Here is a 27,832-nt window from a genome sequence, read left to right on the forward strand (position 1 = left end):
CCTGAACTACAACAACACGCATACCAATTATTAATATTTTAAACCAAGCAGCAGTTGTACACAACAGAGTAACAATAAACACATAATTAGTAGCAGAACAGAACACATAACATGACATAATGGAGTAATTATGTTGAATAATAATAATTAGGTATATAATATACCTTCAAATGAAGCGGAACACCGGTATTAGGTCCAATAAAATAAGTATTTATTAGTAATTATACTTATTATCAGTACCTCCGTCATCATATTATCAGTACCTCAAAAGCATTTATCGATATCTAGAGGATGTGGTGGTGGTGGTGGCGGCCGTAAAGAGTGGAGACAGTGGTGGTGGTGGTGGCGGCCGTGGAGAGGGGCTATTTCGTTGCCGGCACTGCTGGTGGTGGAGGCCAATAACAATAAAGTAGGTGATTAATGACCTATGTAGGATTCATATTTTAGAAAATGGGTTAAAAAGTATGGGAATGAATGAGAGTGTGACAAGTGACATATAGTATTAGTTATTTGTTAGAGAAGGAAGATAAGATTTATTGTTATTAATTAATAATAATTATGATATTGTTATTTTGATCGATTTAAACAAGAGAAGAGATGGACCGAGTTAAAGCAAAAAGAAGAGTTTAGTCGGTTGGTTCGGTTCATTCACACGCACACGAGACGAGACGCAAGAAATGGGTTGTACACAAATCAATAGACTCCACCGCCATGAGACTGTATCACCCCTTTTGATTTTGATTTCTTCTAAACAAAGAAACAAATAACCGTCTGTCTGTGTGATTGTGCCATCTATCTATCTGATCACAACACAACACAACACTCTTCTTCTTCTTCTTCTTCTTATCAGCAGCAGCAGCAGCGATTTACTTCTTCTTCTACTGATTGATGCGATGAGATGCTCGAGTAAATCATTCTCCTCCTTCGTGCCCTAACCTCTTCGTCTGTCAAGTCAGTCATGTTTGAAGCACATGTAAGCTATTACTATTCCTTTCTATCACTTGATTTTACTCATTGATTCATCATACATACATTCAATTTATTATTACTGCACATGGATATTCATTATTACTTACTTATTGCATTTTTAGCTTTTATTCTTTCTTAACATCACTCATTATTTTGCTTATTCACTCATACATTCAAAACACCATTACATATTCATCCTCCTCAACCTGTTCCTAACCCTTTATTGTTATTATTATTAACTTAACACACACACACTTGCTTTTTAACTCATCCAAAACATTTAGCATTCAGCCAACCCTGTTTATGTTCATCTTTATTAGCTCAAAGTCTTTGTTAATGTGATTTGTTTATCCCTCAAGGTATTGCATTTGCTTCGAAGGTATCTTGGTGAATATGTTCATGGCCTTTCTGCAGAGGCTCTAAGAATCAGTGTATGGAAAGGTAAGTTCGTTAATATTCATTTTCTTGCTGTGTGGATATATATGTAATCATGTATGTTCAGGTGATGTGGTACTCAAAGACTTGAAGTTGAAGGCAGAGGCACTCAATTCTTTAAAACTCCCCGTTACTGTAAAAGCTGGTTTTGTTGGTAGTATAACATTGAAGGTACTTCCTTACACTCCAGTTGTTGATATGCTTCTCTTGTCAACTTCTGCTTCTTTTTCCCCACACTTTTCTTTTACTTTCTTGATGATTTTTGCGTCTTACTTTGCGTTCTACCTTTTCTTTCTTCCACTCTAATTAACTTTTCTTATGATATTAAGAACCTGCCATTTTCTGTTTGGCACAAATTTCTAGCTACAATTGTTAACACAAAATCACAGGAAACATTTTTTTTTGTGGCTGTGGCCTTGCCCTGCAAGTGAACCAGTAGCATTGACTCTGCTTTTATGTAATTAGAGATGCAGAAGTTTTATCTATATATTTTATCATAGGATCAAAGAGCACGCGAGGGAACATAGAATAGAAACCTAACAGAAACGAAAGCCTAACTTTTACTGATATGCCAGCAACAAAAGCCTAATTTTACTGATTGCATATCATCAATATAAGTTCTGATAAGTTTATCGGTTTCTATTGCTTCAACACAAAAACAGGTTCCTTGGAAAGGTCTTGGCAAAGAGCCTGTGATAGTTCTTATAGATCGTGTGTTCATTCTTGCTCATCCTGCTTCTGATGGAAGGTCTCTTACGGTAAGAAACATGTTTTCTATGCTTGCAATGTAAAATCATTCATTTGAGTATTTATTTATATATTTTGCAGCCTGAGGAGCGTGAAAAGATATTTGAAGCGAAACTTCAACAGATTGAGGTAGTATATTGCTTTTCTTTCTTGAGATTGCTTATGTCTATGTTGTCTCTAGCTAACTTCCGTGTGACTTAAGTTTGTATACTTATTTCTTGTGAACTCTGAGCAATTTCTAAAAGATTAATTTTTGCTGAATGATTACTGTGTTGCAGGAAGCCGAGTCAGCAACTCTTGATGCTATATCAAAGTCAAAGCTCGGAAACGTATGTGCATAAGTTTTATTCGTGACAGTGCATTATTATCTATATTGCGCAACAGCTAGCCTCTTTACATTAGTAGCTTGATAATTTCTTTCACAACCCTTCTCTTTCTTTACACACATCTATCTTTCAATCTCTCCCTCTCCTTCTCTCTATATGTATGTATATAGAAGTACCAGAAATACCTTCACCACACAGTAAATGCCGGCATTGCTTCTGTTGTTTCTTGAGGATGACATTTTTTGTTTTTTTTTTCAGTCAGCTGTTGGAAATTCGTGGCTTGGTTCTTTGATTGGTACAATTATAGGAAACCTGAAGATCTCAATTGGAAATGTCCATATCAGATATGAGGATTCTATCAGGTTGGTGTATGTCCATATGTTGAATTTAATGAAACCTTTTTTGTCCCATGTTTGTTTTGATTAGAAAAAGTTTTGGATGTTCAGCAATACAGGACATCCTTTTGCTGTTGGTGTTACTCTGGCAAAGCTTGCTGCTTTTACAGTGGACGAGAAGGGGAATGAAACATTCGACACCAGTGGTGCTTTAGATAAATTGCGAAAGGTCAGTTTATCATTCTGTTAAATGCTGCTCTCACTAGAACATAATCGTAACTTAGAGCTTGTTAGTTTTTTGGTTTGTTGGGTGTTTGCTAGCTCTGTTTATTACTCTCATCTAAAACTCGAGTATATTGAAGTACTGTTTGGCCTATCTGTCACTTTACCAGAAACCAGAAACTGATATCACATAAACAGAAACTTATATCACAGATTAACACACACAAACTGGTATAGTAAGAAGGTCAGACAAGGTATTAACCAGAAGTCAACCAGAACTTCAAAAGCAGAAGTGAAACCAGAATTTTATCAGAAATTAGAAAATAACGGACCAGAGAATTTGTAATTTAACTTAAATTAACGGACCAGAGAGCTGGAGTTTAACTGAAAATTAATGGACCAGAAAGTCTGGACTTGGCCAGAGAATCTGGATAAAGATATGGTATGTACAAGGACCAGTGTCAGAAAGAAAAAAACTTCTTAACAAACGGGAAATCAGATCCAGAAAGTCAGAACAAAAGTGAAATCAGACTTTTTTTTTATAGAAGTCAACTCAGATGTTGACCAGCAACGAGGACCAGCAGTCGGACCATATGCGCGAACCAGCAACAGATTAGAACAGAATCAGAAATCTTGTATAGACTAGCAGTGGATTAGGAATCTGATGTTCAGAGTCAAAAATCTGATGTACTTAGAAAGTATTCTAGGTTTCAAAAATCTGATTATCGGAACACAAATCTAGCCAGAAATCTTATGCAGAACCGAAATGCTCAAAATCAAAATCCCGAGTACACGGAAGTGATTGGGAGCACACTACGACGACAGAGGAAGACAGATGGCGGCTCATGGCCGCGTTACCATGTAACAAACTGATTTTACCTTTGAACAAATCTCATAACCAGAAACTGATTTCACAGATAAACGCACATGAGAATACGAGACCAGTGGGGTGAAAGCCCCATTGGTCCGTTAAACGAAGGAGATATAAGACTACATCTTTCTCGTTAACTCATCTCTTTTCTCTTTATATGCACATATTATATATAGGGAAGGAAATGGATTAGACAAATGCAACTCGAAATACTGTCTGACAACTTGCTTTAAATCTTTGTCAGCCAACTTGTGGTGCCCGTATCTTATCTAATATTAATTTAGTATATCTTTTCTTAACACATCTCTTTGGAAATGGGTTTATATATGCAGTATGAGCTTCATACTTTTACTTCAGTGGTATTCATCTTTTTACCTGGACCAAATATAGCGTGTTGTCAGTTATATATGCATTAGTTTAAATCTTACATACGTCAATGTTTCAATTAAGTGAAAGTGAACTGGTAGTCAAAGTTACCAGCAGGAAACTGATGTTAGTAGCTTTAATGTTGATGACCATTATTGTGTTGTCGCTTTTCACACCTTTTCTTCCATGTAAGGGTAGAAATTTGCAGTTATTGACACATATATAGGAACCTAAAAGCAGTTCTTAACTCTGTGGATCTGTTTATGTCCTGGTCATGTTAGATTTTGCTTTTTAATGCAGAACCATAAATGCCAATTCTGTTCTGACATCTTAACTTTTGTTTTTTTTCTTTTTCCTGTAGTCATTGCAACTTGAAAGGCTGGCTATGTATCATGATTTCAACCGACCTCCTTGGAACATGGATAAAAAATGGGAAGATCTCAGTCCTATGGATTGGGTTGAGGTATGGTCCTTAAACTTTGCCATCAGTGGGCTCCACACGTTTCAAGAAATATGATATAACTCTTTGTTAGATGGTAGTAACGTAAGTACCCCTACCTTGGCATATGCTAGATTTCTAAAACTTTGTTTTTAACAAATTTTAGATATTTGAAGATGGAATAAACGAACCTGCCGAGGGTCATGGAATTTCTGAATGGGCTCGAGATCGCAATTATTTAGTTTCACCAATCAATGGTGTTCTTAAGTATCACCGTCTGGGGAAATCTGAGAGAACTGATCCCGAAATGCCTTTCGAGGAGGCCCATCTTACCCTTGGTGACGTTTCTTTGACGCTAACAGAGGTAACAATACTTGACTTTCTAATGGAGTTGTGCATGGTCTTTCTAGTTTTTTTGTCATAAAAAATTCATATTCTTACGTCTGTTTCCTCCTCTTAAATGAGTTTTGTGAGTGCAATTTCTTTCTTGCTTTTTGATTTTTTCTTTTCTGCTTAACCAAAAAAAAATCTATTGTCCGCATAATACATCATTGCCCATTGCTATAAATTGCTATCCAAAATTTTGGTTATGCAATCACTTCTTGCCATTAATATCTAAGAGGGCAACCCTCTTCGAATCATCTTTCTCCCTGGTTTTCTCCTCCATGTTTATCCGACTAAGTATTACGAGTGATTGAGTATAAATTGTTTTACAGGCTCAGTATTATGACTGGATTCGACTCCTTGAGGTCATATCAAGGTACAAGTCTTATGTTGAGGTGTCACATTTGAGGCCTGTGGTGTCGGTTACTGAGAATGCGAAACTGTGGTGGAATTATGCTGTTCAAGCTGTATTGCAGCAGAAGAAAATGTGGTAACACATATGATTTGAAGATTGATAGATGATTTTGACCTTTAATTTTAGGAAAAAAATGGTTTAGATTATTCTACCATTAAATGCTTGTTAAATGATCTGCTTGCTGTATGTTTGATGCTAATAGTGTGTTTATGCTTGTTAAATTCAGCTATAGGTTATCTTGGGCCCAAATTCGTCGCTTCAGTCTTCTTCGTAGAAGATATATCCAGCTCTATGTTTGTTCACTGCAGGAGATGCCAGGTTTCAATAATTCTGAAATTAGAAGTATTGAGAGAGATCTTGATCCAAAAGTAATTCTTCTATGGAGGTATGTGTCCTGGTTGCTATGCTGTCAATGGCTTTAGTATTGCGTTCCATGCCATCTTTTTTATGGTTATTTCATAAACATGTGTATATTTAATAGTTTGAATCTGTTTTGGATAATTTGTGTTGATCTTTCAGGTTCCTTGCACATGCGAAAGTTGAATCTGTAAAATCAAAGGAAAAAGCTGAGCAGAGGATGCTTAAACAGAATAGTTGGTTTTCATTTGGGTGGTGGGTTAATGTTTCTATTTCTGGAAGTTTCTTCTTCACTTCCCTCTTTTTTGTCATAATGTTTGCAGCTGTTTTTTAATGATAAATTTATAGTAGTGCATTGTGAATTAGTTAGCAATGGTAACACACTCTTTCCTTGAATTCAGGCTTTCTGCTCCAACTGGTACCTTAGAGCAAGATGCTCCGGAGGGATCCCAAACTGTCGTGGACGGATTGAGTAAAGAAGAATGGCAGTCACTCAATAATTTGTTGAGTTTCCAGCAAGATGAGGACTTGACATCACAGTCTGGAAAAGACTTGCAAAATATGACACAGCGAATGGTGATTGTGTCCATTCGTCAAGCTGCTGCTAGGATTATCAATATAAATGGAACTGAAATTGGATGTGGTAGATTTGAACAACTTCAAGTCTCAGCAAAGTTAAAACATAAAAGCATTTATTGTGATGTGACATTGAAGTTCTATGGATTGTCTGCCCCTGAAGGCTCACTTTGTGAGGTTTGTTTTGAATACCAATGTTTTCTTTAGCTCAATTCAATTTGGATTTTGTAGAGAATTTTTTGTTTCTTATTTGACAAAATTACAAATTTTGTTCTTTAAACTTAGTCAATTTATGAATCGGGTCCTTTGAAAAGTTTACTTTCACTCGCAGTGGCGTTGTCCTTTAAATGACAAAATGTCTCGCTTTTAATCCTTTACACTAATGGCCATCCGTTTTCTCAGTTCAGTTGAAACATGTCTCAGACATGTCAGGGTGAAATGGTAATTACACATTTACTTACAATTAAAAACAACTATTAAATTATTGTTGGTCCATCCACAATTATCATCAGATTTTTCATCTACATCTCCACTAACAAGACCCTTCTTCCACCTTTCAACCACCACACCACCACTTCAGCCACCATTGCCACCATCTGCAACCACCAAATCTGACGACAAAATCCGGCAAGACCCTTGTAACCCACCTCTTGACATGTTCTCATTTTGACGGCAGTGTTCTTCCACTCCCATTGATATGCCTCCGGCTACTGTTGCTCAGTGATATACTTTCCGAACTCCAACCTTTTGAAACATCTTGTCATTTAAAGGACTAAAGGCGAGACATTTTGTCATTAAAAGGACAAGTGAAATCATACTTTTTAAAGGACCCGATTCATAAATTTGCTATGTTCAAAGGACAAAATTTGTCATTCTCTTCTTATTACTCTTTTGGGAAACTTTAGTTGTCACTCATTCTTTAGTGTGTGTTTAGCACGAAACTTCTAATCAACGAGAATTTCTTGACTAGTGTAGGATTGCTGACTGTTTTCATACACCGACATCACACTACTATAAATATTACATTTAACTTTCCCCTCTTATCTTCATTTATGCAAATCATGTACATGTTTTTTATAAGTTTTCGTGTGAGGATGAATGCATATGCATCATCTTTTTATTCTTCTTTTTATTTTATGAAATATCTTCCATTTGCAGAGTGTCTCCAGTCAACAGAAGGCGAATGCATTGGGTGCTAGTTTCGTATATTCACCTGTTGGAGAGAATCTAGATTGGAGGCTTTCAGCAACAATATCTTCTTGCCATGTCACGGTGATTATTTTTTATTTAATTTTGTATATTAATATAATTTGTATGTGGTAAACCGTAAAGGATAAAATTACTATTGTCTGCAATCATATTGAGGGTTGCTAAAATTTTATGTTATTGCAACTGATGTATAGGTCTTGATGGAAAGTTATAACCGCTTTCTGGAATTTCTTAAGAGAAGCAATTCTGTTAGCCCTACAGTTGCTTTTGAAACAGCAGCTGCTTTGCAGGTACAATTAGGTGATCCAAAATCTATTAGTTATATCCTTGAGAAATTAAAGTCTTATAAATTTTTAAACAATTACAGAATACAATAGAACAGGCGACTCGTCGAGCTCATGAGCAATTTCAAACAGTGTTGGAGGAACAAAGCAGGTTTGCACTTATTTCATTTGTACTTTTATGAGGATAAATTTTTCCCATCTTTGTTTATCTCACAGCATCATGTTATTGATCTGTCTCATTCAGTTTCGATAAACTGATTTCAACGGGCTTATTTAATTTGTAAATGCACTACACACATAGTTTCTCTTGCGTGGTCGTAGTCGTTGCTCTAGAAGTTGACACCATCAGTGGCTCTGTTTTTCATGTATTGTGTTACTGCTTGGTCCTTTCATAGCATCACTTTTGGAAAGCAAATATCTTTTAGGCATTCTATCACTAAGAAACTCAAGGCATCATATTTACAGATGATTGGATCAGTCCTCATTTGCATTTTTCTACGTTTAATTTGGACATACTTAATTGCTAAAGCCACTCTGCAATTCTAGTTATGATATCTAAACTTTTAGAACATGGAATAATATTCAAGCGAGTAACTAGCAAGCCCTTCATTTGTTAAATTTACCAAAATCAATTTTAATAATTAACTAAGAAATGTATTCAGAAATACTCTTGCCTTTCAATTACAAATGTTTTCAGAAGTATTAGGCAGCAACGTAGACCATATTACAATGAGACAAGGCTTACAATGAAAATCAGTTTCCATAAAAAAGGACTGGCCAAAGACCAGTTGATATGGACTTCTGTGGCTTGGATTGTATGTGGTTTTGAAACTCAAGTAGATGTATTTCTATAAAGTCAGTGCCTATGATGTTCCATACACCGTTTTTCTCCCTTTCATGAATGTCCTTTTCAGTAATGGCACTGCACAAGGTTTATAGTAGCATGGTCCATGGCATCTTATAAGACTTAAAGTAACTGCTCCATAGAATATTCCATCCTCTATCCATTTGTTATGTAAAATGGTAGTATTTATTAATTGTATCATGCCCTCATTTTCGCAGATTTGCCCTTGATATTGATCTTGATGCTCCAAAAATTAGAATTCCTATAAGAACAAGTGTCTCATCAGAAGAGTATGATAGTCATTTTCTTTTGGACTTTGGTAATTTTACATTGCGAACAGAGGTATGTTACTACTTATTGTATTTTTATAATGTCACTTGAAGATTAACATTTTTTTGGGTTGCAGGAGGGCCATCATGATAATCAAGGACAAAATTTGTATTCTCGTTTTTGTATATCTGGAAGGGATATAGCTGCTTTCTTTACTGATGGTAGTTATCACATTCAGACATGTGACCTGGAATCTCCAAGTCATAGTAGCCAGCTTTCAGCATATCCTGCGCGTCATATATATTCTCTTGTTGATAGGTGTGGGATTGTTGTTATAGTTAATCAGGTACAATTACCTCAATCTCATTGATTCTCAATTTTTACTAGTGAAATACCCCACTGACTTATAAATTTCTTTTTCTAACTGAAGATTAAAGTACCTCATCCAAGCCATCCGTCAACACGTGTCTCAGTCCAAGTTCCTACACTTGCTATTCACCTTTCACCGTCTAGAGTCAGCCGGATTATGGAACTCTTGGACATACTGTCTGGTACTATAGAAAGTGGCACAAAGCTTGTAGAAGATTATAAAGCTGAACATGCCCCATGGAGTTCCCTTGATCTTGCAACTGAGGCTCAAATACTTGTTTGGAGGGTATGCTTTTTTATTTTTCTTTCAGAAACTGATATATGTTTGTCAAGCTGATGTATACAAATATATATGTACTTACTACTGTTTGACTCAGGGGATTGGCTATTCAGTTGCTTCATGGCAGCCCTCGTATCTTGTTTTGTCTGGGCTGTATCTTTATCTGTTGGAATCTTCTACATCCCAGAACTATCAGCGGTATATCAGGTGCACATGTTTTTCTTCTATCTTTTAAGTTTCGAGCATTGCTGCAGCCCCCCCCCCCTTTTGTTTCTTTTTTTTTGCAAATAAGGATATATCTTACATTTCATCATCTTTGGTGTGTGTTTTCTTATAGAGTGTGGACTAATATTGTTTCTAAACTGCATGCTGCAGCATGGCTGGAAAACAAGTATATGAAGTACCTTCAAACAATATTGGTGGTTCTTCTTCTTGTATTGCTGTGTGTATTAGAGGCATGGACATCCAGAAGGTAAATGGTGTTTGCAGTTTGCTTTGTTAGTTTCCTTGGTTGCACAAAAAGCTAGCACTTGTGTGTTATCAGAGCATGTTTGGGATTGGGTTTGAAAACACCTTATTGACTCATTCGCTTTTTCAAAAAGCCAATAAGTTAAAAGGTGTTTGGCAATCACAAATACCCCTTTTATTTTAGCTTTTTGAAAGGGTTAAAAAGCAGTTTTCTAAAAGCCCCAAATCCTGGCTTTTTAGAATGGTGAATTATCTGCATTTATGTTATTTTGATATTTGTATACACAATAACATTATGAGTGTGATGTTAATCTTATGTTATGTCTGTGTGCCACCTTTTGAAGGCATTAGAGTGTTCTAGCACGTTGGTTGTCAAGTTCCAGAATGAGAAGGAGAAGGCTAGTTGGATTAGAGGACTTGTACAAGCAACCTACCGAGCCTCTGTATGATACTGCATTCTTAGTAAAGTTGATTAGTTTGTTAGCATCTGGTTTTGATAGAAGCTATGATTTTTTCATGCACATGGTATAGGCTACTTCATCAGTTGATATACTTGGAATGGAAAGTGATGCTATTGCAGAACTAAATGAACCTCGCTCTACGAATATGAAGATAGCTGATATCATTGTCAATGGAACTTTGGTGGAAACAAAGTTACTAATATATGGGAAGGTTAGATGTTGTTTTCATATTATACTAAATGCTCAATAGGTACTATGGCATTTTATTGCCATTTTCTAATATAATCTTAAAATTGTTGTGTACAAATACTGGTCATTCTTGCAGGTGGGAACAGAGGTGCACGATGATACTGTGGAGGTTCATATTCTTGAGGTTCTTGCTGTTGGAGGAAAGGTTCGTATGCCTCTCGTGTTATACAACAACCGTACCAGTAAATCCTGCAAATAGCAAAGCTACTGGTAGGGTCTGGGGAGGGTATGATGCACCTAGTTTACAAACCACCAAACCTGCCTCTCGTGTTATGGGCTTGAAATTATAAGTTGAAAGTGAGAAATATAGCAGTTGCAATATTCCTTTTCCCTTTTTTTAGTGTGATTTTGGCAAATAACCAGAAACTTAAAATTAGTTCAACCAATCTGATATGAGGGTTAGGCATGCATATAGAATTTGACCACCAGAACTCGGCCTAGGCGGCCGGCTGGGGAGTTGGGAGTACTCGGCTTTAGTCGGTGAGTACTCGGCCTTAGTTGGAGAGTACTCAGCGATGACTCACTGAGAACTCGGCCTAGGCGGGTATTACTCGTTGAGTACTCGGCGCCTAGGCGCGATTTATACAACCATTTTTAGTGCATGTATGGTGATTTGTGACTACTATATACTGCAGGTGTATGTTGCGTCTTATGAAGGGGATCTAACAGTGAGGACGAATTTGCACCTGTTGAAAATTAAAGATGAACTTCAGAATTCATCAACGGGCCCAAAGTATTTAGCTTGCTCTGTTGTGGAGAAGTACCAGTCTCTTGATCCTACAAGTCTTGGAAATCCTCAGGTGGAAAGCATGACCGAGGAGGATGATACCTTCACTGATGCCTTGACAGATTTCACGTCATTGCCTGATGCTGCTGAAGCTTTGAATGATATTGGAAAAGCAAGAGGTAATTCTGGAGATATATTTTTTGAGGCAGAAGGCATTGATGACTCTGATTTCGTATCACTAACCTTTGTGAGACGGACTCCCCAGTCTCCTGATTATGATGGTATAGATACTCAGGTAAACGATCAAGGCACTTATTAATGAAAATAATGTAGAATCCTATCATCAATGAGTTTCTTTATTGCCTCCAGATGAGCATCCGCATGTCGAAGTTGGAATTTTTCTGCCACCGCCCCACTATTGTTGCTTTGATTAGTCTGGGAATTGATCTTGGCAATGCAAGCGGGGCATCAAATAATGAGGAGGCGCAGAAAGACAAGGGTGAAGAAGCTGAAGTCAAAGGATTATTGGGACATGGGAAAGTTCGAGTTGTATTTTCCTTGAACATGAATGTTGACAGTGTCGCTGTCTTTCTTAACAAAGAGGATGGCTCTCAGCTTGCAATGCTTGTGCAAGAAAGCTTTATGTTGGATCTTAAGGTGAATTTCTGTTCATTAAGGGAGCATTTGCTCTTTCTGTAGAAAAACTAATCCATGGGTCAACTAATGCTTATTGTCTTAGGTTCACCCTGGTTCTATATCTGTTGAAGGTACACTAGGGAACTTTAGGTTCTGTGATCTTTCACTGGGAACAGATCATTGTTGGGGATGGTTTTGTGACATACGTGATCTGGGGGCCGATTCTCTCATTCAGGTATAGCCTTTTCTAGTTGATGTTATATATACTAAGTTTACTGATTTTTGTTAGTGTACCTTGATCTTTCTATATATTTCAGTTTAAATTTAAGTCCTACAGTCCTGATGATGATGACTACGAAGGATATAATTATAGCTTGAGTGGCAAGCTTTCTGCTGTTCGTATTGTTTTTCTCAACAGGTTCATTCAAGAGGTTAGTTTGGACTTACTTTGTTCATCTCAATTAAATGACTAAGCTCTTTAGTCGCAATGCAGGATTTTTTTGACATAGATCTTGATTTTCATGACATTGATGGTTGATAGACTTCAGTGCCATTCGATATCCGTCATAGATGACTTCTTTATAGGCTTTGTAGTCAAGTACTGTGTGTTCATATTGTATATCCATAACGAAATTCATGTTGCAGATCTCTGAATATTTTGTGGGCCTGGCAGCTCCCAATACAGAAGAAGCGATCAAGTTTGTGGACAAAGTTGGAGGTTTTGAATGGTTGATTCAGAAGTATGAGATGGATGGATCTGCTGCACTGAAGTTGGACCTCTCTTTAGAGACCCCGATAATAGTAGTACCTCGTAATTCCTCCAGCAAAGAGTTAGTACTTTTTTCAGCTGTTGTTTGTTCATTTAGATGCACATAGTTTGATCTGTTGCTGATTTTGAAACAATAAAGTCTATGCTAAGACAATGATGCTGGACTGATTTGTCTCTCAGTCATCCTCTTTCCTATTAATTTCAATATCTTAAACCTTTTTAAGTCTAGTGGTGTCAAAGAACTAGCTGTATTGTGTTTGGCGAACATTGTGATTCTGCCCTCTCTTTTTTCTTGCTTGTTTTTCCTACTAGCAAATACACTAGTTTACAAAAAGCTTTAATATGCTGTGTCATATTACATAATCTTCTTGTATCTCTTTTAAAAATGGAATCAGTAGTCAGTAATTAAATAGTTGAGCTTTTGGGTTTATTAATTCCTTTAGTCAGAACTAGTAATTTGGTTTTTTATTGTGGCATTACAAAGATATACAACTTTTACCATTTGTTTGTTGAGTTATTCTTCAAGCTAGATTCGAATGGTGTCCATCAATGATGCCTGTCTTTCTTTCTGAATATCATTTTTAGCAACTTTCTCTTTGTCTGAAAATTTTTCATACACTTCTTCAGTTGCACAAATTTATTAGCCATGTAACTTACTGTTCTTATCTGACATAGCAAAACATATTTGTGCTGCTGGATTGTTTTTGTATGATTTTGTTTTCATGTGTTGTGAAAATGTTTTAGTGTTGTTGATAGTTGTTCTATCATGGATGCAGTTTCTTGCAACTTGATCTAGGCTGTTTGCGTGTGACAAATGAAGTTAGTTGGCATGGACCTGTAGATGATCCATCAGCTGTCCATCTTGACATTCTTCACGCACAGGTATTTTCTTGGATTTGTTTTCTTGTATGGCACTAATGGAATATAACATGAAACTAAGGTGTTGGGTACTGCTACAGATATTTAAAATCAATATGGCCGTTGGAGTGAATGGCGTTTTAGGGAAACCAATGATACGAGAAGGCCGTGAAATTCATATTTTTGTGAGGCGCAGTTTAAGAGATATTTTTCGCAAAGTTCCAAATTATGCTTTGGAAGTTAAGGTGTGGGCTTTGATATGTTTTACAACTTTATCTTACTGGTTTCACTTGCTTCTGTACTACGAAGTGCTTAAGAAAAGCTATAATTTGACACATTGTTGGGGGTTGGCTTGTTCTCTGAATTAGCTATCATAAATATGCTTCTTGTTACTGCATACACATTAAAGTGAACTTGGTAAGAAGCATTACAAACCACCTTTTTTCAAGGGATTGATCCTAAGAAGCAACTTTTCTGGATTTTTTTAGTAAATATTATAAAAATGAATTTACTCTCTATTTCTGTTTTTATATCCTAATATGGTCAAACCCACAAACTTATTATTAATCTGTCTTTGAAAATAGATAGGGTCGTTGCACGCTGTGGTGTCTGACAAAGAATATAGTGTAATTTCTAGCTGCGTGACCATGAACTTGAGTGAAGAAGCTAATCTCCCTCCTAATTTTCGTACTACCAACTCCGGTTCAACAGATACGATGCGGATGCTTGCTGATAAGGTTAACATGACTAGCCAAGTTTTCTTATCCCATACAGTTAACATTATGGCAGTTGAACTTGATTATGCGTTGCTAGAACTCTGCAATGGCATTCAGGAGGATTTACCTCTAGCAAATATTACGGTAAGTAAAGAGTAGAGATTAACAGATTTCCCTTTGCATATGTTTTCGGTCTTTCTAAAGATGCTCATTCTTGTCGTCTCAGCTGGAGGGCATGTGGCTTTCATACCGAATGACTTCTTTTTCCGAAATGGATCTATATGTCACCATTCCTCGATTTTCAATTTTGGATGCACGTCCTGATACCAGACCTGAAATGCGACTAATGCTCGGGACAAGCACAGATGTGCTGAAACAAGATTCTTCCAGTAAAGGCGGAGGGGGGCTTTTAAGAGCTGTAACCATGTCCAATGTGGACACCCCACACTCAACCATGTTATTGATGGATCTCAGATGGCGTTCATCATCCCAATTGTTTGTGGTTCGGATTCAGCTGCCTCGAGTTCTTGTTGTTCCAGATTTCCTTCTTGCAGTTGGTGAGTTTTTTGTGCCGTCTCTGGGTGCAATAACTGGCAAGGAAGAGGTGATGGATCCTGATAATGATCCAATCGGTAAAACCGACACTATAGTACTCTCTGATGCATTGTACAGACAGACTGAGGATGAGGTCCGCCTGTCACCAAATCGAAAGCTGGTTGTAGATGCAGCAGGAGTCGATGAATATACTTATGATGGCTGTGGGAAAACTATAATCTTGGATGAGGGTCTTGAGCAATCGCAATCTTCGGAGTTTCGACCAATTATTGTTATTGGAAGGGGTAAAAGACTGCGGTTTGTAAATGTGAAGATTAAGGTAATGACATTACGGCCCTCCAATCTTATTATTATCTAGAGGTACATGTGTTGGATGCTTATGCACTGTGGTGATGTTGAAAATAAGTAACCTAAGGGATTGTTAAATATATTGGATATCACACCTGTCCAACTTCATTTCAAATATGTCAAAAGTGGTTGCATAATCCACATTCTACTAGGAAATAGACCTATATATGTACCAAGTTTGGGGACACACTAGTGCACTACATTTGTCATATTTGAAAACTAATTCTGAGTCCAGCATATCTGTACTCGAAGTGCTAAATTAGAATATGATTCCCAACTTTACAAGAGTTAATGTTCAATGTTATCTGATAATAATTGTTTTTGTCAGAATGGTTTCCTCTTGACGGATTACGCATACTTGAGTAATGATAGCAGTTTCTCAGTGTCAAATGAAGATGGTGTAGAAGTTGTGGCGCAGGACAACTTTTCTGCAATCAGTAAAGGAAAGAGTCTGGATAAAGCTGAAGAAGCGTTATATTCACCACCAACTTCTGGTATCGATCAAACTGATTCATCTAAACCAAGTCTAAGTTTTGAGGCCCAGGTATGCCATCATAACGGTTCCAGATGTGTTTGATAGTGTTTTGTTTTTTCATGCACGCATCATATCTGTATATCCTATTTATGAATGAATACATCTATTCATTGGTGAATACACTATTTTTGGAACTTTAGTGCTTGTGAAGTTAAGTATGAGTCTGTCCGTGTCTTGCAATATTATCAAAATATTTTGTTCTGCAACTACATTATCTAAATTTCAGTAGTTGCCACTGCTGGGTGTTGCATTATTAAAACTTATATGCATTACACCATTTTGCTATATGTACACTTTGTGGTGCTGTCATGATTGTAGGAGTGTTTTGTATGTCAAGCTCATTGACTTCACTGGTTAGAAAAATCTCTCCTTTAGAGAAAGCAAATGGCAGTTCATAAAAAAATCCAGCGTTTCTATAGGAGCCATAGCCATTATAGGTGGGTTTACAGTAAATACCTAAGTCAATCTCTTACCTGTACGGATCTAATTATAATTCTTATTGCCATTATTGCTTCAAGATACATAACGTATGCTGTGTGCCTTGGTCTGTGAGATGGCAGCATGTGTAGGAGAGAAATTCTATCCTTCTTACTGGGAAGTGGGAATAATATTTTTGCAGTGGTAGAAAACCAAAGTAACGTTTTGGCATCAAAGTGATCTAAATGATTTTATAACTTAGTTGGCCATATACTGGCTCACTGCTTCTATATGGTCCTGCCTGATGTATAACGAACTCCTGTGTTCTGATTAAAACAACAATTGCATTTGCTTAGGAAACTCAGTTCATAGCTTTATAATGTACTTTCTTTATCAACTGTTTTAAAGTTGTATTTTGTATTCTTCTGTTTTGTTCCTGGATCCTGCCTAATGTAAAACCTTTATATTCAAAAGTCTCTCTCAATGCCTTACGTGGTTTCATGTACTGATGCGACAGGTGGTGTCTCCTGAGTTCACTTTTTATGATAGCAGCAGAACATCCATTGATGGTTCCTACCACTATGAAAAGCTTCTCCGTGCAAGAATGGATTTGAGCTTCATGTATGACTGCTTTTTATTGAACCGATACTTATTCTATGTATTTGTTCATATACATCTCTTGAGGTTTTCACTTATGAATTGTTCAATCTTAATAGGTTTGCGTCAAAAGAAAACGATACATGGGTTCGAGCTCTGCTCAAAGATCTAACTGTGGAGGCTGGTTCTGGTCTTAGAATTCTTGATCCAGTGGATATCTCTGCAGGATATACTTCTGTGAAGGATAAAACAAATATATCGTTAATGTCTTCTGATATATATGTTCATTTGTCTTTGAGTGCTATCTCCCTTATTCTTAATCTACATAGTCAGGCAGTTGCAGCATTACACTTTCAGAGTGCTGATCCCCTGTCTCCTTGTACTAACTACGATCAAATTTGGGTGTATCCAAAAGGTTTCCCTACTTTTCATTTTACTGGCAACCCACCCGTTTCTTTATTTGCACTTATTTCAATATCTTAACAAGAACGAGTTCTTATGCAGCAAAGGGACATCATAATGCAATTACATTCTGGAGACCTCGAGCTCCCCAAAATTATGTCATATTGGGAGATTGTGTGACTTCCAGGTTTAACGTTTAATCCGATTTTTTTCAACTTGTTACTTTTATTTTCTAAGCAGATACATCTATTGTGTAAGGCTATGGTTTATGATATTACAGTTCTTCCATCATATGGCTGAGTTTTTTATTGTTGTAATACATTTGCCCTTGCTATGTTTTCAATATAGGTCCATTCCTCCTTCACAAGCTGTTATGGCGGTAAGTAATACATATGGACGTGTACGAAAGCCTCTTGGCTTCAAGCTTGTTGGTTTATTCTCCGACATCCATCAAACTGAAAGAGTGGACCCTGATTGTTCTCTGTGGACACCTATTCCACCCCCAGGATACTTGGCGTTAGGGTGTGTTGCACATATTGGAAACCAACCCCCACCAAATCATACTGTCTACTGTATAAGAGCTGATCTGGCAACATCCACAGCATACTCGGCATGCATGTTCAATGCTTCCTCAAATAACGCATACCCATCAGGATTTAGCATTTGGAGACTTGATAACCTGCTTGGATCATTCTATGCACATCCTTCTGTTAGCTGTCCTCCGCAGGACATATGCTATGATCTCAATCATCTTCTTCTTTTGAACTCAAGCTGGCATCGCCTATCTGCAAGAGAATCAAGGTCTGTTGCAAGTGTTGACCGTGAGCGTACTAGTCAACGAAGCAGTTACCAGGGTTCAAGTTCATCACCAGGGTCTGATGTTCCCAGATCAATTTCAAAACCTAGTTGTTACATGTCAACTCCAAGTTTTCAGAGGATCTGGTGGGACAAGGGTAATGATATCCGCAGACCAGTCTCTGTATGGCGACCTATACCACGACCTGGTTTTAAGGTTATTGGTGACTGCATAACTGAAGGGTTAGATCTCTCTCTCTCTAAACTTGCCTCTGTTTGCTGACCATCTTAGTATTTTTCTTAAATGTTAATCATCTTTAATCACCTTTGTAGTTTGGAGCCACCTGCCTTGGGAATTATTTTTAAGGCTGACAACCCTGACATCTCTGCAAATCCTGTTCAGTTCACTAAAGTTGCTAATATCATCATCAAAGGTGCAGACGACGCCTTCTTTTGGTACCCAATTGCACCCCCAGGTTATGCTTCTATGGGATGCATAGTTACTCGAGTAGACGAGATGCCAAATTTGAATTTGGTTTGCTGTCCGAGGATGGATCTTGTTAGCCAAGCTGATATTTCTGATATGCCAATATCAAAAAATTCAAGTTCGAAAGCATCTCAATGTTGGAGTATCTGGAAAGTGGATAATCAGGTATATTACAGAAAATAGAATCTATGATTATAAGGCTGTTCATGCATTTTTCTATGGCTACTTTTAGGCTTGCACTTTTCTCGCCCGCTCTGATCTGAAGAAGCCTTCCAGCCGGCTGGCCTTCACTATTGGTGATTCTGTGGAACCAAAGACACGGGACAACATAATGGCAGAAGTAAAATTGAAATGCTTCTCCGTGACCATTTTAGACAGCCTGTGTGGAATGGTATCTATATACTTTTCTTGTTGATGATGAACAAAATTATACAACTTAATTCGCTCACATTGCATATGCGTATCTCGGATTCATTTCAGATGACACCATTTTTTGATGTTACTGTCACAAATATCAAGCTTGCAACTCATGGTGGAATGGATTCTATGAATGCTGTGCTGATCTCTTCGATTGCTGCATCAACATTTAACTCGTTCCTAGACTCCTGGGAACCATTGGTGGAGCCATTTGATGGAATATTCAAGTATTAACTTACCTACAACTGTTTATTTATTTTTATGCCTTTTTGGCAAAGTGTGCCTGCCTTTCATTTACTTCCATTTTTGCTTTTGAAGGTTTGAAACGTATGATACCAATGATCAATCTCCATCAAGACTTGGAAAAAGAGCACGGATTGCAGCTACGAGTATCCTTAACATAAATGTTAGTACTGCAAATATCGACACATTTGCGGAAGCCATCTCTTCTTGGAGAAGACTGAGAGAACTCGAGCAAAAGGCAATCAAATCAGATGAGGTCTAGTGGGATTGGATATATTATCTTCACAATATTTGGTGTTTCAGTTACACATAAATTGATGTTTGTTTGTGTCTTGTTTTCATCAATACTTGGCAGGAAGCTAGCAGCCACAACATTGGTGAAGATGGTTCAATATTTTCTGCATTGGATGTAGACGATTACCAGACTGTGACCATAGAGAACAGGCTTGGATGTGATATATACGTGAAAAAGTTTGAACAAAGCTCTAGTGTAGTTAACCTTCTTAAGAATGATGATAGTGCCTCCGTGTGGATTCCACCTTCAAGACACTCAGATCGATTAAACTCCGTTGATGATTCAAGGGAGGGGCGCTGTTATATTTCTGTGCAGATAGTTGAAGCCAAGGTTGTATATTTATTGACATAATGCATGCATGACGTGAGCTATGTGTTAATACTACATGGTTGCTAATGGTTTCATCTGTTTTCTTAAGGATCTACCAATTGTTGATGATGGAAATAGTAATAGCTTCTTCTGTGCACTCCGGCTTGTTGTTGAGAGTCAGGAGGCAAGTCAACAGAGGCTGTTTCCTCAGAGTGCAAGGACCAGATGCGTGAAGCCCTTCATTTCTTTAAGTAATGATCTTGGCAGTGCCATATGGAATGAACTTTTTATTTTTGAAGTTCCTCGCAAGGTATGTCAACGTCTAGATATCTAGCTAAACCTTTATTAGACATTGATGATCATCCTCTGTTTGCAGTTCCTTCTAACTGTGATACCTGCACTGTTGTTTGTGTGCTTTTACAGAACTCTTTAATGGTATGATCTTAGAAAATATGTATTATTTGGTGTTTCAGGGGTCGGCTAGGTTGGAGGTTGAGGTGACTAATCTTGCTGCAAAAGCAGGAAAAGGTAAACTAAAATTGATAAACAAGTAGTCGAGCTACAATGAATATTGTTACTGTATAACATTAATGACCCAGTTGTTCGTTCCGTTATCATTTTTCCATGAGGTACCTGTATGGTATACTTTCGGTGCATATAAAATTTTATTATATCTATATGAAGTTATGAACGTCAAATACTGCCGCAGTGTGATACGTATTAAAAACTCAAGGCCTGTAAATGGAATTCTTCTGTACGTTTGAGCTTATCTTGGGTTTTGTGTTGAGATCAGGTGAAGTTGTGGGTGCTACGACAATTTCAGTTGGACATGGTACGACTCCCTTAAGAAAGGTGGCCTCAGCTAAAATATTGCAACAAGCGTCTCATGGTCAGGAAAATGTTACACACCTTCTAATGAGGAGGGTTAGTAACTTTTTTCTTTTCATTATTATTCTTGTTCAATAAATGATTTTATAATATATATCTTCTATGTACGTCTTTTAATTGTAAATCGTGATGTTAGGGTCAACAAAAGGATGATGAGTTGCCCTTTCAAGGATGTCTTGTAGCTTCTACGTCCTATTATGAAATGAAAGCAGTTTCAAACCTCCAAAATACGTTGGAGCAGGATAAAGATGATGTGGGGTTTTCGGTGGGACTTGGCCGTGAAGGTGTATGGGAGGGTTTTAGGTCCTTTCTTCCACTCTCTGTCATCACAAAAAAGATGGATAAAGATTTCATCGCCATGGAAGTAGTCATGAAAGATGGAAAGAAGCATGCAATTCTGAGGGGTCTTGCAACCATGGCAAACGAATTAGATGTTAAATTGGATATAAATATCTCTAGGAGTCACAAGCCTTCTCAGGCAGTTGGTAGTGTCAATATTGCTGTAGAAGAGATCTTTGAGAACCAAAGACATAGTTCCATCTTAGGTTGGGGCAATAAACGTTCTAATTTCCGTGGGAATGATCCAGGACGTTGGAGCAACCGAAGCTTTTCATATTCATCTAATGTAGGTGTTTCTTTAATCCACAATTTTTTTTTCTTATCAGTAGTGTTATTCATGTTTGGTGTAACAGGATTTCTATGAACCACCACTTCCACCGGGATGGACATGGACGACTTCAGCTTGGATGATAGATAAATCTGGTCCTGTTGACGTGGATGGATGGGCATATGGGAGGGATTATCAAACTCTAAAATGGCCTCCAGCTCCTCAAAACTCTTCAAAATCGGCTCAACACAATGTACGCCGTAGACGTTGGATCCGTACAAGGCAAAAACTTACTGACCAACACACACCAAACACTGGCGCTTCTGAAATCCATGTGTTAGAACCTGGTTCTTCTTTTGTACTACCGTGGCGTTCCATGTCCAGGGATTCTGATAGTTGTTTACAGATTCGCCCTTCTGCTCATAACAATTGGGGTTGTCCTGTTGGCTTAGTTTCCGCCTCCCCTGTTGGGACAAATGACCAGGGGAAAAAGATATCAACCTCTTTTTTCATGTTAAATGAGCTTGAAAAAAATGACACGCTTTGGTGTTGCCCAACAACCGACTCAACAAAGCAATTTTGGCTCAGTGTTGGTACAGACGCATCAGTTCTTCAGACAGAGCTGAATTCCCCTGTTTATGATTGGAAAATATCGGTCAATGCTCCTTTGAAGTTGGAAAATCGACTTCCTTGTCCTGCTCGGTTTACAATATGGGAAAAGTTGAACAATGGAAGTACAACTGAGAGGCAGCATGGCCTTATATCATCTCGTGGTGTTGTACCCATATATTTTGCTGATGTTCGTAGTCCTCTGTATCTTTCATTGTCTCTACAAGGTGGATGGATGTTGGAAAAGGTATGCCTGTAAATGTTATCATTTCAAGATTCTGTATACTTTCAGTCAGAGATATTTAAATATGTAACAGTTCTTCTCTTACTCTCTTTTTTAAAAGCAGGACCCTGTTCCTGTCTTGGATATTACATCTAATAATCATGCTTCTTCATTTTGGATGATCCATCAGCATAAACGAAGGTTTGTACTACTTGTATATTCACTCTCTTCTTTTTTTCCCATAGTGTTTAGTGCCCAGTTTATATTGCCAAGAGGCAAGGTCATTGATATTCCCGTGTAATGCTTCTTCCAACCTTTACTTGTATTATCTCCTCAATATATTACATTTTTCTTCAAAAGCAGACAGACTGTTATTTCTTGGGCTAATGAGTGTATTTACTATGGCTCAACTCTAATAGTTTTAGTAAATCTATTTTCACTATTCTCTTCATAATCAGCAACTTCTCCCCCTGAGGCTCATTGAGATTTTGGTTGTTCAACTTTATAAAAAGGCAATTAACTGAGATATATTAATTTTGAATATGCAGAAGATTGCGTGTGAGCATTGAACGGGACATGGGAGCATCTGCAGCCTCCCCTAATACCATAAGATTTTTTGTCCCTTATTGGATTAGTAATGACTGCTCTGTACCACTTACGTATAGAGTGGTAGAAATTGAACCTTTAGATAATGAGGATGTGGCAGATTCTTCAAAAGCTGCAAAATCTGGAAAATCCTCAGGCTCTAAGAATCCTCCTGCAAGGAGGAATATCCAAGTTCTAGAAGCAATAGAGGACACTAGTCCTACTCCCAGCATGTTTTCTCCACAGGATTATACTGGACAAGGGGGCACTAATCTTTTTTCAACACGAAATGATGCATGTCTTTCACCTCGTGTGGGTTTAGCTGTTGCTACTCAGCATTCTGAGAATTTTAGTGCTGGACTATCACTTCTTGACTTGGAAAAGAAGGTCAGAAGGAGACATTTTAACTCGATATACTATTCCCTTGTTGCTAACAACTCACCTTCTATTCTCCCATATACAGCAAAGAGTGGATGTCAAAGCTTTTTGTTCAGATGGAACTTACTACAATCTTTCAGCTCTACTCCACATGACATCAGACAGGACGAAGGTAAAATTCAAGCCCTTGTAGATTAAATTTGTTAATGTTTTTGGGCTGAATCTTATGTGTGTGTCATTCTCTTCTTTATTCTTGTTCATACCTACATAGGTACTTAAGTCAAATAATTTCATGCAGGTTGTCCATTTTAAGCCACACACCTTGTTTTATAATAGGGCTGGCTTTAGTATATGTCTGCAGCAGTGTGATACCCGGTCACTAGTATGGATTCATCCTACCGATGCTCCCTACCATTTTAAATGGCAGACATCTGCCAAAGTGGAACTGCTAAAGGTCTGGCTAGGATAACCTTATTTCCTTTCTCTTTGTAAATACTACTGCTTGATAGGTCTTATTATACTTAAACTTTTTTTCCTGGTTGAAATCTATCTCTGCTGTAGTTAAAGATCAATGGATACCATTGGAGTACGCCATTTACCGTTGCAAATGAAGGTTGGATGCGTGTTATCTTGAGAAATGAAACTACTGGCCAACTGTTGTATATGAAGGTTGAAGTAAGGAGTGGAACCGAAAGCTCATGCTTTGACGTCATCTTTCGACCCAATTCATTTTCAAGCCAGTACAGGTTACCTTTTCCCATCTGTTCTTAAGATTTTAATTCATGTTCAGTTTTCTTGCAAGTTTTAAAAAAGGAAAAAAAAAACTGAGTGAATGTCTTGCAGGATTGAAAATCATAGTATGTTTTTACCCTTTCGTTTTCGGCAAGTGGGCGGTGGTGATGATTCATGGCGTTGTCTTCTTCCATGCTCAAGTGCTCCGTTTTCATGGGAAGACCTTGGTAGGCAAAGAATCCTGGAAATTCTGGTGGATGGTGCCGGCACCAAAGATTCAGCGAAGTACAATATCGATGAGATTCGGGATTATCAACCTGTTCAGATGGATGGGGGAACTACAAAAGCAGTGCGTGTTACTATAGTGAAAGAAGAGAAGATGAATGTTGTTATGTTGAGGGACCTTATGCCTGAGAACAATGATACCACAACAAATGCGAAGAGAAATATATCAGCCTCATCCTCATCACAAAGGAATGATTCCCAACCATCAGTTTCATCGGATTGTGAACTTCATCTTACGCTTGAGCTCACTGAGCTTGGATTGTCCATTATTGACCATACACCAGAAGAGATACTTTACTTGTCAGTGCAGAACCTTCTTTTGTCACATTCAACTGGATTGGGATCTGGAATTAGTAGGTAATGTCTTCCTGGCACTTCAAACTCCATTTTTGCTAATATTATCCTGATTTATGTGTGTTTCATAGGACCAAATTAAGAATGAGGGGGATTCAAGTCGACAATCAGCTGCCTTTGACAACAATGCCTGTTCTCTTTAGGCCACAAAGAATTGGACTAGAAGCAGATTACATATTGAAATTTTCTCTGACCAAGCAATCTGATGGATCACTAGATTTTTGTGTTTATCCTTATATTGGTTTGCAAGTGAGTAGCGAGTATATATATTTTTAACCAGTAAAAGCTTTTTAATCATGCTTCTTTAATAAAATATTCTTTTTTTTTCTTTTTCCTTTTCTTTTATTTGACAGGGACCTGAAAACTCTGCCTTCTTGGTAAGTATCCATGAACCAGTTATTTGGCGACTTCATGGTATGATTCAGCAGATTGATTTTAGTCGATTCAGTGATGCCCAAACAACCGCTGTTTCGGTGGACCCTATCATTGAAATTGGGTATGTTGGACCCACCCTTATTTCAGGACTCTTGAACTTGTGCCTAATAACAACTTTATTATACCTTTTTGGTGATTGCAGTGTTCTTAACATCTCTGAGTTCCGATTTAAGTTATCCATGGCCATGTCACCAACTCAGCGCCCTGTGGGTGTACTTGGTTTTTGGTCATCCTTGATGACAGCTCTAGGGAACACGGAAAATATGCCTGTAAGTATCAAACTCAGTAAGTGATTTATTCGGCTACAGTGAAGTCCGAATTTACATGATGTATGTTGTCATGACAGGTGCGGGTAAGTCAGAAATTCATTGAAAACTTGTCGATGCGACAAAGCGTTCTTACAACAAGTGCCATCTCAAATATAACAAAGGATGTTCTTAGTCGGCCTCTTCAGCTGCTTTCTGGTGTGGATATACTGGGAAATGCAAGCAGTGCGTTTGGGCATATGAGCAAAGGTGTTGCTGCCTTATCAATGGACAAGAAGTTTATTCAGAGTCGGCAGAGACAGGAAAATAAAGGTGTTGAAGATTTTGGAGATGTGATAAGAGAAGGTGGAGGAGCACTGGCCAAGGGCCTAATTAGAGGAATGATGGGCATAGTAACAAAGCCATTGGAAGGCGCAAAGGCATCCGGTGTAGAGGGTTTTGTTTCAGGTGTTGGTAAAGGGATAATAGGTGCAGCTGCGCAACCAGTGAGCGGTGTTCTTGATTTGTTATCAAAGACAACCGAAGGTGCAAATGCAATGAGGATGAAGATTGCTGCTGCTATCACTTCTGAAGACCTCCTTCTGCGCAGAAGACTCCCCAGAGTTATCAGTGGTGATAATTTACTCAGACCGTATGATGACTACAGGGCACAGGGACAGGTCATACTTCAGCTTGCGGAATCAGGCTCCTTCTTTCTACAGGTGGATCTATTTAAAGTCCGTGGAAAGTTTGCATTATCTGATGCTTACGAAGACCACTTCTCGCTACGTAAAGACAAGATCCTTGTTGTCACACATCGAAGAGTTATACTCCTACAGGTACGTCTTCCATTTTTATTTTTATTGAAAAAAGAAGAGAAGTATATGTATTAACGTGAATATGTATGCGGTGCTGCAGACGTCCAACATTATGACACAGAAGAAGTTCAATCCAGCTAGAGATCCGTGCATGGTGCTGTGGGATGTTCTGTGGGAGGACCTCGCTACCATGGAACTAACTACCGGGAAGAAAGATCACCCGAATGCACCTCCATCCAAAGTTATTCTATACTTGAAGTCTAAATCATCATCCGAGAACAATGATCACACTCACGTTATCAAATGTCACCGTGATACCAAACAGGCTATCCAGGTTTACACTTCCATTGTGCAAGCAATGACTACATATGCTCCAAAAGACTTGAAGGTAGGTATTACTCACTCATCGAACAATGCCTGCAAATTTGCATTCATCGTTGACTTTGGCTGGTTGGTTTCATTCAGGAAATGCATAAAAGTAAAGTGAAAAGGCCATACTCGGCGACTGCTGAAGCAGGTTTTCTAAAGGAAAGTCCATGGACTTCACAGCAGATACAGGCGCTACTTCCTCCAGATTCGGTTTTTGGGAGCAGCAATGGTGATCAATAATATAATAGACAAAGCTCAATGTGAAGGGTATATATATTAAGCTTCCTTATACAGTTGTTAGTTGTTCAGATAGGATATGAACATGATGTTTGATTTGCTTGTACGTTTGTAAAAAAACACTAACAAAGGTTATCCATCTACATGATTTCCGTCCTAGATCTCGAGCTAGTGTGTGATGAGAAGAGCGCGGGCGTATATAGAGGGCACACGGCTGGTTAAGAGGAAAACGTTTGTGTTTGAATTTTCTATAGGTGGAAGGAGAGCGAGCATAGAGTTGATTTGCATATAATAGAATAGATGCAAATATAGGATATAATGTAGATTTATAAACTCCGTTCGGAAAGACAAAATATTTTCATTTTCCTTTTCCTTATGTGAATTATTTTTATATTTATTTCATCCTTAGGAGATGTATGTTCATTTAGAGAATAACATAAACCCATGATTTTTCTTCAGTTTGGTTTTGGGTAAAAGTAAAATAACGCCTTCGGTAGGTAGGTAAAAGAAAATAGGCCATTACGGCTATCACCATCCTTTTTTTTATATTTTCATATTCAAATTTGAATTTAATAACCACCCATTATGAGCCATAAAATCATCATCATACACATTTTATCTAGTTTAATAGTTCAAATATCAAACTCATTAATTTATTTTCTTATGAAAGTACTTAACCTCATTGATTTCCAGTTACTTATCACAGGTTTAATGGTTCAAATATCAAATATCAAGTTTAATTTATTTTCTTATGAACAACCTTACTTGAACATGATCTGTTCTATAGGCTCGTACCTTTGTATTCTTAATTCCTAAAAAAACTTATCACAGGTTATATTTTAAGCATCTTTATTACGTTTGGAAAATTAATGTCAAAGTCACAATTTTGCTTTATATCTATATATCATATCCTGTTCATACAATTTTCGCCTGTTCTCCTTTTGCGTGCCTCGTCTTAGTATGACAAACCACATTCGTTATTTAAAAAAAAAATGCTAAATGGCTACATTTAAGTTTTTTGCTTTCGCAGTGTTGGATCCCATTTCAAATGGGTCTTTGGCGATGGGAGGACTTCGGTTTTCCGA

General features: G+C 37.7%; 1 protein-coding gene across 1 annotated transcript; it reads left to right on the top strand.

Moving 5' to 3' along the window:
- Positions 1–838: 838 nt before the first annotated feature.
- LOC143635572 (uncharacterized) lies at positions 839–27,084 on the top strand. The gene is made up of 61 exons (XM_077103368.1): positions 839–973; positions 1,329–1,410; positions 1,472–1,575; positions 2,067–2,162; positions 2,233–2,280; positions 2,430–2,480; positions 2,736–2,839; positions 2,924–3,041; positions 4,633–4,734; positions 4,877–5,074; positions 5,427–5,584; positions 5,736–5,894; positions 6,029–6,121; positions 6,268–6,619; positions 7,601–7,714; positions 7,846–7,941; positions 8,019–8,086; positions 8,998–9,121; positions 9,186–9,395; positions 9,480–9,704; positions 9,796–9,905; positions 10,074–10,170; positions 10,511–10,609; positions 10,698–10,838; positions 10,953–11,021; positions 11,512–11,898; positions 11,973–12,260; positions 12,343–12,474; positions 12,557–12,670; positions 12,885–13,069; positions 13,785–13,890; positions 13,968–14,111; positions 14,451–14,726; positions 14,809–15,456; positions 15,814–16,029; positions 16,955–17,058; positions 17,154–17,449; positions 17,539–17,623; positions 17,785–18,474; positions 18,565–18,883; positions 18,951–19,109; positions 19,199–19,362; positions 19,454–19,634; positions 19,734–20,003; positions 20,092–20,292; positions 20,456–20,510; positions 20,776–20,906; positions 21,007–21,495; positions 21,563–22,333; positions 22,434–22,510; positions 22,858–23,281; positions 23,358–23,444; positions 23,571–23,726; positions 23,834–24,018; positions 24,116–24,646; positions 24,715–24,892; positions 24,997–25,139; positions 25,221–25,347; positions 25,425–26,162; positions 26,242–26,529; positions 26,607–27,084. Exons 1-61 carry the CDS (start codon positions 959–961, stop codon positions 26,748–26,750), a joined length of 12,522 nt encoding a protein of 4,173 aa, XP_076959483.1. The 5' UTR covers positions 839–958; the 3' UTR covers positions 26,751–27,084.
- The last annotated feature ends 748 nt before the right edge of the window (positions 27,085–27,832 follow it).

Source organism: Bidens hawaiensis, unplaced genomic scaffold, assembly GCF_021521415.1.
Source record: "Bidens hawaiensis isolate Kalapana, Puna unplaced genomic scaffold, B.hawaiensis_p1.1 tig00007577_1, whole genome shotgun sequence".
Lineage (NCBI taxonomy): Eukaryota > Viridiplantae > Streptophyta > Magnoliopsida > Asterales > Asteraceae > Bidens > Bidens hawaiensis.